The sequence below is a fragment of the Malurus melanocephalus genome, unplaced genomic scaffold, assembly GCF_030028575.1.
Source record: "Malurus melanocephalus ecotype Western Australia unplaced genomic scaffold, MMel_1.1 scaffold_12, whole genome shotgun sequence".
In the NCBI taxonomy this organism is placed as follows: Eukaryota; Metazoa; Chordata; class Aves; order Passeriformes; family Maluridae; genus Malurus; species Malurus melanocephalus.
The window spans coordinates 5,347,583-5,358,254 of record NW_026623244.1 but is presented as its reverse complement, the minus strand read 5'-3'; the positions used below and the strand labels follow the sequence as shown (position 1 = coordinate 5,358,254).

Below are 10,672 nucleotides of genomic sequence, written 5' to 3'. Positions count from 1 at the left end.
GGGGCGAAGGTGCGCGGGCGGCGCGGCCGCTCTGGCTGAGGCGCCGGGCTGCGGCGCGGCGGCGGCGGAACCCGCCCGGGAGCTGTTCGAGGCCTGCAGGAACGGGGACGTGGAGCGGGTCAAGCGGCTGGTGCGGCCTGAGAACGTTAACAGCCGGGACACGGCGGGCAGGAAGTCTAGCCCGCTGCACTTCGCCGCAGGTACCGGAGCAGGGGTAGCCGGGGGTTGCGCCGCCTTGCCGTGGCGCCGGGCCGGACCGGGCCGAGATCGCCCGGCCGCGGGGCAGAGCCGAGAGAGCCCGGCCGCTCGGGCCTCGCCGCTTGGGCCGGGCGCAGCGCAGGGGTCCGAGCGCCCCGGCGGCCCCTGAGCATCGCCCCCGCCCCGCGGCCGTGCCCGGCTCCGGGGCCGATTCAGTGTCACCCACGCGGTGGGGGTCGCCGAGCGGTTCAGCTCTGTCTGCTCGCTTATTTCCTTTTCCTTCCCCCCCCCCCCCCCCCCCCCCCCCCCCCCCCCTTTTTTTTTTTTTTTTTTTTTTTTTGAAAACAAACCTCAGCTGGCATTGAGGACAGTTCTGGAGAGGGGTTTGTACTGTTCGTGTTGTGACACGTGAGCTCTGACAGGGACACATGCACCAGTACACTTCTCATGGSTTTCTGCAGGCCTGCACGTTTTCAGAATCGAACCCAGGAAGGTGCTTGTCAGATAACACCGTTTCTAAGCTTATTGTGCTCTTACCGTTAACAAATGGACTTTGTTAATTTGGGACGTAAGTAAGCAAACAGCTGACGTCACAAGACAACTGTTTTCAGTGGCAATAGGCCAGAAGATTGTATCCCACCTTTTCAGACAAAGACCAGTCTGATTCGTTTTCATGTTGGTTGTTTTGGTTTKATTTCAGCTTTAGATGTAGGACCCTAAGAGTGACAGGCTGCAGATGACAGCAGATTCTTTTCAGCTAAACAATATGGATAGTAATAAAGATGTTTGTTTCTTAGATAGTCTTGCAGAAGGTTTCACCTTAAAGTGTAGATGTTAAGACTTAAGAGATCTAGGTTCTTGAAAGCCTCCTCAGGACAGCAGCATTTCATAAATTTAAGAAGCTTGATCGACGAGAGAGCCCAGGAGACAACTTAAAATATCCTGTCAGAGGAAAACAAGTTTTGTAGCTAGCTATTTTTTGTGTTTAGCAGTCCTCCCTGTGCACTAATATATTCTGAACTTATAAACAAGTGTGTGTGTTTTAGACCATTTTGGAGATGTGAGTGATTGTTTATTTGTGATGTGAGTGATTTATTTGCTTTTTGTTATTTAGGGGTTTTTTGCCTAAGTTGTTTCCCATTCAGTATAGTGATGTAGTTTCTGTCTCTGGACAGGAGTGATCCATCTTGACCTTGAAGAGCTCCTCATSTGTAGGAAGATTTTTCTTTAAAAAAATATTTAGTCATAAATTGGTGTAGTTAGATTTCTGATGTAAACAGGTTGGTGTGTAAATAGCAGACACTGTTGCCATGCCAGAATCTTCTACAGACTTGGTACAGAGAAATAAATTGCACCTCCCATTGGCCTGTAAGTGATGCTGAGAGTTTCTGGTTAACATGTGATAGAAAGCACTGATGTGATTGCTCGATGGAACTCTCTTTACTGCCTCAGGTSGAGCTCTGCTGTTTTCAGCCCACCTGCAATAGATTCTGTATGAAAGGTGGACACAAGTGTCTGTTGGACTTGGGGCTTACTGGTTTGTTTGGTTTTGCCTTTCCCCTATTATTCACAGTTGCAGTAATACTAACTTCTTTTGTCTTCTGCCTCTAAAGGAGTCACAATCCAGGAAGTAAAATCAAAAATCTGTTGTATTCCTGCTTTGTTTATCCTGGTTGTCTGGGTGTTCTTAGAAAATACGTTACAAAACTTCTCTAATTTCATTCAGTTTCGAGACTTCTTGTATAGAGGAGTTGGAGCTGAAATACACCATGTTTTGTATTGCCCTTTTTTCTTTTTCTTAGTGGCATTCTGGGTCTGAGTTTGGGTTCTATTTTCTTAAGTCTTTTGCCAGATCTTATCTAACAATTTTTTTAAAAGCCAAATACCTCTTTTCCTGTGTGTCAGTTTGTTAAGTTGGTTTTAAAGTAAAAATTTTTTTTTTTTTTTTTAATTCAAAAATACTTTAGGCCCTCTCTGGGAATATGTCATTATCAAAAGTAATGCACATTGGAGTTTTACTGGAGATTGCTCTTTGGGTTTTGTAGTACACAACTGTGTGTGTGATAGTCCTCCTGAAGCTTTAGTCAGGAGGCCACCACCCTTCRCAATAAAATAGGCTCCATCTTCTTCCCTCGTAAGCTGCATAGACTTCCTCAAGTCAGTCTTTTTCATCATAGTGTGTGTCAAACATCAAAGTATCTTAAGATTCTAAGAACTTGGCAGGTACCAAAATGCCCTTCCCGCAATCTTAAAATTCATCAAAAATATGAATGCCCCAGGAAGGGGAGAAGAATTTGAGCTCAGTTCTTTCTGTTAGCTTTTTATCTCATCAGAAGTAGCTGAATGTCAATTAYGACACACAATGACTGTAAATAAATTTTTTTAATTGTATACAATTGCACATTTCTACTATGACTAATAATTGGGAAGTGCAGCTAATATTTGTAACTTTTCAGGGAACAAGTGCAGTGAGGTGCTTGGCTGTCACATGTGGTAGAAGAGTGTCAGCTTGAGGTCCTGAGTGGCCAGCCCTTCTTTGCAATAAAAAACAAAGTGTTCATGATGATTACTCTGCCATTACCTTGCACAGCTGTGWGCTGTGATCCCATTTAGGCAATCATTTGATAAAAGCTCAAGACCCAGAAAAACTCCCCACCCCTTAAAAATTGCAGTGTTGGAGTWTTTTTAAGTGTTGAAATAGGTTTTACTGCAGCCAACTAATGGTGAAGAGGAACTGTTGAAGTAGGTAAGGGGCTGCCTTCCCTGTGTCAGCAAAGGCCGTCCCTGCTTTCCACGCAGAAAAAAACAACAGAGGCAGAGACCATTGTGCAGTTTGGTCACTTCCTCTGTACTCATGCATCCTTTTAGAAAGTAATGGGAAAATAATTTCCCTTCCATATATGGTGCCCTCTTGTACAGATGCATCCCCAAGGAAGTAAGGAATCCCTGCTGTGCCCTCAGTGCTGGAGAAAAGTTACAAAAATCAKTGTGATACAAATGAGTTCTTTTCAGCAACATTAAATTAGCTGCAGGTAGTTGAGTGGAGTTGCTGTACTTAAGGCACTTTGTCGATGGATGCAGACTTTGGTCAGAGAGAAGCTATGGATTGCTCATGAATTGTGTCTGATTGAAACTGTGTACTCAATAGAGGGATCCGAGGGAATTCTCTATGCCTATAATAAGGTTTACTGCAGCTGGTTTTCAATTACGATGTTGATTCCTGCTAAGGAATTTTACCTGCAAAAATATGGCTATACATCAATACTTTGAGGGATAGGAAGGCTTTCTGTRCAAGAATGAGTGTTTTAGCTATCAGATATGTAACTTCTGGTTGAAGAATTTGAACAGACACTTTTGTAACATAATTGCTGCAGTCCTGGAAACCATGTTTTGGTACTCAAAGAAGAAATATCAAGCAGTCTGTCATCAAGTAACAGTTTTGATTATGTGTTTGCAGGACTCTGGCACTTGTGAAAGTCTCTTGAGTGGATTCTCAAAATAATTTAGTAAGTTTTGAGTATGCATTCAAACTAGAAACAAAATTTTTTCAGAGCTTGAAGAAGCAAGAAAAATATCAGGACACACTTGAAAAAATAACAGTATTTATAATAGTTAGAATAGCTGAATAAGGCTGCATGGATATAGCTACTAATATTTTTTTTGGCAGCAGAAATATGCATGTGCARTGAATATGACATACTATGCCTGTGCAGATAAATTGGTTTTGCATGGACCRTGTGTCTGACCCAGTTCTCATCCCAAATGTGCTGAGCTCCTGTTCTCTGTTAGGACAGGCAAGGTGGTTGAGTGTCATGTTGAGACTCAAAAGTGAATTTGCTGTATGGTCTGTGGTTCTAACATAGGCAAGGTGCTAGTAAGCAGATTTGTGTCGTTAGTATTGTATTTGAAGAAGCACATCACCAGTATAGCATTGTGACTGTTACTTGAAAATATCTTGAAGCTCATTCTGTGATTTAAAAGTTTGACATAAAATGATAGTTATATAATGATGACGGATCTGTGGTGAATGTGGTTCTTTACTAAACTTTTGAGGGAAGAAAAGTTAGAATTTAACTAAAGCTTTTTTGAATACTTGTCCTAGCTTCTCTCTCTGACATACATAGCTTTTCTAGAAGATATTTTCTTAGCAGTGGGATCTAGAAATTGCTTAACAATAGCAGTGGTTTTTTTGGAGCTCTTGATGGTGAAAGTCAAAGGGCTTCTTGCTTCAGGAGARGGATTTRCTGAAGTCAGGTTTAGAAGAACATGCGATGAAAAGATTGAGTCACGACTAAGTTAAACTAAAAGTTCAGTTATAACTGAAATGCCAACACTTGTATGCTTTGATGACTTTGTCACTGAAATRCTTTTTGCTATCATGAATATACATAATTTCTGGGTTATGGTTGCAGATACTTGYAGATACCATGGGCATTCTATGGGTGATCCATAGCAAAATTTAAATTTGCTGCAGTCTGAATATCTGTGGCGTTGGCAACTGTATGGGTTGGTCCCTCAGTGGGACAAGCTCAAGACTTCATCTAGACCTTGATCTGTTCAGGAAAAGAGTAACTCAGATATTTACAGCATATTTGTAACTCAGATATTTACATCAAGGGAGACCAAGTCCTGCACACACAAGCTATTTCCCAGAATGTACTTGCAAAAGACTGATACATACTAAAATATGGCTCTTACCTGCCTTAATAATCACTGAGACCCACAGAGGCATTCATGGAACTTTTGACGTGCCTTTGGAGCATGACTAGATGGGCATAATGGCTACAAACAGAAAGCCCAAAGCATTCTGGCCTCATGTGGAGATAGTAGAGCAAATATGGATACAGTTTGATGTCCTAGTTCTTTTGCCATTATATAAATATGCAAGATACAGCTGAAATTCGAGGGAGCCCTATCAAGATAGTCATTGTTTCAGTAATCTTGCATATTATTTTTCTATTACTATTTTAAATATCATTTTTAAGTGTTCAAAAGCATCCTTAGTCTGTCAATATTCCTTTAGTAAACCAGTTGTGATTGTCCTTAGGAGTGTTACTGTTATTTGAGTTGGTTGTTTTAATCTGCAAGTGTGGAGGGCAGGGATTTCTCTTACCCCATCCTGATGCCTTTTCTCCCTTTTTGTCTTCCAGGTTTTGGTCGGAAGGATGTAGTTGAATATTTACTTCAAAGCGGTGCCAATGTCCACGCACGAGATGATGGAGGCCTTATTCCTCTTCACAACGCTTGCTCTTTTGGCCATGCTGAAGTTGTCAATCTTCTCTTGCGGCACGGTGCAGATCCTAATGCTCGAGATAATTGGAATTACACTCCCCTTCATGAAGCTGCCATTAAAGGGAAGACAGATGTCTGCATTGGTAATTTTCTCCCACTCTTCCTGTGACTGACTCCTTGTTTTCTCTGTGAAAAATCAAGAACCTTTTAAAGACAGTTTTTACTGTATGAAGCTATGGCTCATGCAAGGGTTAAAACTAAAATTCTTTCATAAACTTCAATTTATATGTCACTGTTACAAGATACAAGTTTTTGGCTCTAATTTTTATAATTGCCTACCTATAAAAGTTCACACTGACATCATGGGGAAAGTGTTTTAGARAGATGTGATGGAGCTAAATTCTATTTCAGCCTAGACTCTTACGTTGCCTTCTGCTGCTGATCACACTGCAATGGCAAAAACAAAAGTGATCTTAATAATGGATTCATTCTGTCTTATGTGTAGCAGCTGTGTTTAATTAGTTAAGGATGGGAAAACTTCAATTATATTGACTACTTGTTTTACATACACAGTTCTGAAGAGGAAGAGATAGAAAGCTAGATACACGGTCAAGAAGCATTTCTTGATTGTGTGGTTTGCTGTCATTTACTTTAAGGAATGCATCTAGAGAGCTGTACACGTAACAGGCCTGTTTGGCCTGAATATGAGTCAAATATGCACAGCCTGCTCTGCTGTCTACAAGTCAGGACATAAGCACCTGAGGTTTTGGGGCAGCATGGTCTGGAGCTGATGGAAAATAGTTGCTAAGTTTTTGTGSTGTGTCAGTCACAAGTTTCAGTTGAGATTGCCTGTTGTCAGTCTGTTGCCTTTCTGCGCTACTTTTTTCTCTTAAAGTGTGTCTAGACGTGTTTCACTAGATACAGTGGTCACAGATGACACTGTAGAATTGTGACATCAAAAATTTGAGAAAGAAAGTTAGGATCAGTAACTGGATRTTTGTTTTGTTGCTTGTAGATTACAGTAATGMTAKGTCTCATTAGCCTTGTCTTGTAGAATTGCTTTCTCATGGAAACTTTGGCACTTTTGTAGTACTGTTGCAGCATGGTGCTGAACCAACCATCCGGAACACAGATGGAAGAACAGCTTTGGATTTAGCAGACCCATCTGCAAAAGCAGTGCTGACTGGTAAGGAATAATCTTTCGATTACTATACAGCTAGTAACAGTCGAACTATTGTAATGCAGTAGTTCAGGGCTTGTCTTTTTGATACTACTTTAACTTCTTTGTAAATCTAAATCTAAAAACCCTTTATGGGTTTCATAATCTCAGTCATGGCATGTGTTCTGGATTGTTCATTGTGCTAGTTCAGTAGGGAATGTCAAACTTCCAGAATCATGGAATGGCTTTGGTTGGAAGGGGTATTAAAGATCACATAGTTCCAACCCTCTGTCATGGGCAGGAACATTCACTAGACGAGGTTGCCCAGACCCCATCCAACATGGCCTTAAACACATCCAAATATGGGGCATCCACAACTTCTCTGGGCAGCCTGTTCCAGTGCCTCACTACCCTCTGAGTAAAGAATTTCCTCCTAACTTTTAAACCAAATCTCTCCTCTTTTAGTTTAAAAACATTTCACTTTATCCTATCAATACCTGCCTGTGTTAAAAGTCCCCCTCTTTTTTAAAGCTTCCTTTAGCATCTGAAGAGAGTACTTTTAAGTACTTCTAGCACTTATGTTCTCTAAAATTTTACAAGAGRTGTATAAGTAGTGAACTTTGCATATATAGATATTAATTTGATTGCTAAAGAAAGCCCTTTTGTCTTCTAGGGGAATACAAGAAAGATGAGCTCCTAGAAAGTGCCAGGTATGTATGTCTGGAAAATAACTGGAATTAGTTAYATTATCAGATTTGTATGTAATTAGATATGTAGTTTTTGGAGCTTGCATTTCATCTAGATGCTGTGCTTCAGCTGTTTTCTTTGAATGAAGCTCCAAAAGCAGTTACATGACTGCATTTTTGTTTTCTCATTACAAGTGACAATACAGAGGGGAATGTGTTGCTTCAAATCTGCTGAATATTCTGGCTATGAAAAATACAAAACTAAATAAGCTACTAAAAGTTAGAATAAGAGTATTTCTGCCCATTTCATRTCTTGTTTTTCAGGAGTGGAAATGAGGAAAAGATGATGTCTCTTCTTACACCATTAAATGTTAACTGTCATGCAAGTGATGGCAGAAAGGTATTTTTGTTTAAAATCTTACGTAAAATTAATTATCTCTTACAGGATCCACAGTTATTGTTTAACTGGTTTTTAAAAATGTAAAACGTGTTTTTTTCACTATGTGTGGGAAAATAAGATTCCACCTCTCTAGCAGCCAGCTGATTATTAGTTTAAGTCTTAAAACGACTATGTAGGTAATTCTGAATAGGAGCAATGAACAAACACCTTTTCAATTGACTGCTTGACCTTCATATCTGCAGTGASAAAGAATCAAGGCCTTTTTCACAGATTCTTGTCACTATCAGAGAGAAACACACAGGCCCTTTATTTAACATGCACCCTTAGGCAAGTTACTGCTCCTGTTTCAGTAGCAAGCTGATAATTGCTGTAAGTAATGACAAAGAAATACATGTTCAAAATGAACATGAAAAATGTTCAAAATCTCCATTCTGAAAAATCCTGAGTCTTCTCCGGTCAGCCCCTAGCCTTTGGAAAGTTTAGATTATTATCACTTTTTGGCATCCTTGTTCTGTATGTACTCATTCACTTCATTTTGATCTAGTTAACTTGTCCTTTTTGAGGCTTTGTCATGAGACACTGGGATCTCCAAAACAGTCAGGCATCTGTGCTCTCTCCTCTGGTTATGAGGCTCATCCTCTAGGARCTGGTTCAGTGGATGGGTTTGTAAATGGAGAGGATAAGATTTCTCCTCACTAATTTGTGTAGCTCTCCTCTTAATACTGCTGWTGCATTTTCTAGCATTTACTAGAAAAGATCATAGAGCAGTTATCTGTCTGCTCTGTGGAGRACGAACGTTTAGAAGAGATGAAATTTCCCCCATGCCTCACTCACGTACTGCATTCACAAATGTGAATATCAATCCCTCCTGCTAATTTCTAAACTTATTTCACTGATTGGTAGAAAGACTTCTTCATAGTTTAAAAGTCATTGTTTCTAATGGCCTTCCTACTTCCCCTTTCACAAGGACATAGTTTGTGGCAGCAAACTATTTATAGCTATGGTAGGCTAAAAACAAAAAATAGACTTTGTATTAGTGATGGAATAAATTTGGGATTTGTGTTTATGTTGACTTTGAGAATAGTCAGTGAACAATAAAGATAGTTATCAAATATCTGATTCAAGCACTCGGGTTTTTTTTTAATCTTGTAAGTCTTGAAGGACTTCAATATTTAGTACTGTTTACAAGTTGTGAAAAAAAAGTATACAATCAACCTTGATGTTGTSTTACTGATTTGTTCTACGTTCTGTCATTTCAGTCTACTCCATTACATTTAGCAGCTGGGTATAACCGTGTCAAAATAGTACAGCTCTTACTGCAGCATGGGGCTGATGTACATGCTAAAGATAAAGGGTAGGTTCCTTTTTCCCTTTGTTTAGAATAAACAGAATTTGTTAAAAATTGAGATGAAGTAAAGAGCAGTAATACTGTTCCAACCATGAAGAATTTCCAATATGAGACYGTTCTGTTACCTTTAACCTTTCTGTTATGACAAAAGTGTAACTTGATTAGTTTTGAAGGGAGAAGATAYTACAGCATTGTTCTTATGAAGAAGGATATAATTTGGGTCATTTCTGACCATCCCCTGYAAACAATTCTTCCTTCTTAGGGTTCCAAGTCTGCGTGGAACCATTTCACCCATTTCAGCGAAACAATGCAGTCCATTTCTCATCTTTTGATTAYTTTAAATGTTTGCTGTTCTGATAAATGCTGATCAGATTTTCTGGTTTCTTTTTCAGCTTCTTACTTTCTCTCATCTTCATTTGAACATTTGTCATATTATTTTTGTAAAACATTCATAGTACCACTTGCAGTCTTACAGATGCATTTGAAATTGACTAAAATAATAATTCTTCTCCTTTTTCTTCTATGTAGAGATCTGGTGCCACTTCACAATGCCTGTTCCTATGGTCATTACGAAGTAACAGAGCTTCTAGTAAAGGTTGGTCTTTGAAAAGATGAAGTTGCATATTATTAAATAAGAACAGTTTCTAATAGACTAATACAAGTTCCATTTTTTTATTATTTTTTACTTAGATTTACAAAACTTAATGATAAATTGCTTTTGCTCTACGTTAGTGATTATTAAGCTGGAGTGATAGAATCTTCTGCTTGCAAGGAAACTTTTTCTTTATAAATGTGCTTTCTGTTTTTAACTCTCTGCTCTAAAGTTGAATATTTTTGTACCACCAAGTAAGTACTGCTTATCTCAGTCTTTCTACGCTCACCCCAAAAAAACCCACCCAAAAAAACCCTAAAAGCTGAGTGATATTTTGAGTTTGATAGTAGAAGAGTATTTTAGAAGACAAAGCAATAAGAGGTGTTTAAAAAGAATTCTGGTAAAGGYAGTAAATGTTTTATAATTAAAGAGCAATCAATCTTTTGAGGAAATGAACTTTACTCCATCAGCTCTGGCCCTGAATTGTRGCCCCAAAGAAAGAGAAACATGTCAGTGTCAGTATTCCTAACATAAGTTAACTCATGGAACCAAAGTAATTTATCTGGATTTTATTAATCTTGAAGATTAATCTTGAAGCTGCAAGTATGATGCATATTAAACCAGTATCTTGAAGATGTGACCTGCAAAATAATACATGTTTCCCACCRAAGAAGTTTTGAGCTGTGCAGCTTAGTGCAGCTGTTCACTCTAGATATTTTGTAGAGCTGCAAGGAACAGGAGCTTGTTCACAGGTGATGTGGGGAATATGAATATTTCTCTGATTTGACCTGTAGCAGAGCTCCTTTCCTTTCAGAGATGCTGAAAAAACCCTGAAAAGACTAGCCAGCCTTTGGCTTCTTTGAACGTTCCTGTGAGAAAATAGAGGATTGAAAACTGCAATGTGCTGAAATTCGTTAGATTGAAAATTAATGACTTGGAAACAGTTTGCATATAAGCATTGATTTTTATTTTAACAGTCTACTGTATTAAAACTAATAATGTAGTCTTTTTCTGACATTCTGGTTTTGTTTGCATCTTTTTTTACCCCTTTCCCTTT

General features: G+C 39.2%; 1 protein-coding gene across 1 annotated transcript in view; it reads left to right on the top strand.

Annotated features, from left to right (window-relative positions):
• The window catches only part of TNKS2 (tankyrase 2), a 28,986-nt gene that overhangs the window by 942 nt on the left and 17,372 nt on the right, over positions 1 to 10,672 (top strand). The window contains exons 2-8 of the mRNA XM_057379212.1: positions 2 to 200; positions 5,349 to 5,573; positions 6,521 to 6,616; positions 7,263 to 7,299; positions 7,600 to 7,675; positions 8,935 to 9,029; positions 9,552 to 9,618. Coding sequence (XP_057235195.1) covers positions 2 to 200; positions 5,349 to 5,573; positions 6,521 to 6,616; positions 7,263 to 7,299; positions 7,600 to 7,675; positions 8,935 to 9,029; positions 9,552 to 9,618 — 795 coding nt within the window. The remainder of the gene's footprint in view (position 1; positions 201 to 5,348; positions 5,574 to 6,520; positions 6,617 to 7,262; positions 7,300 to 7,599; positions 7,676 to 8,934; positions 9,030 to 9,551; positions 9,619 to 10,672) is intronic.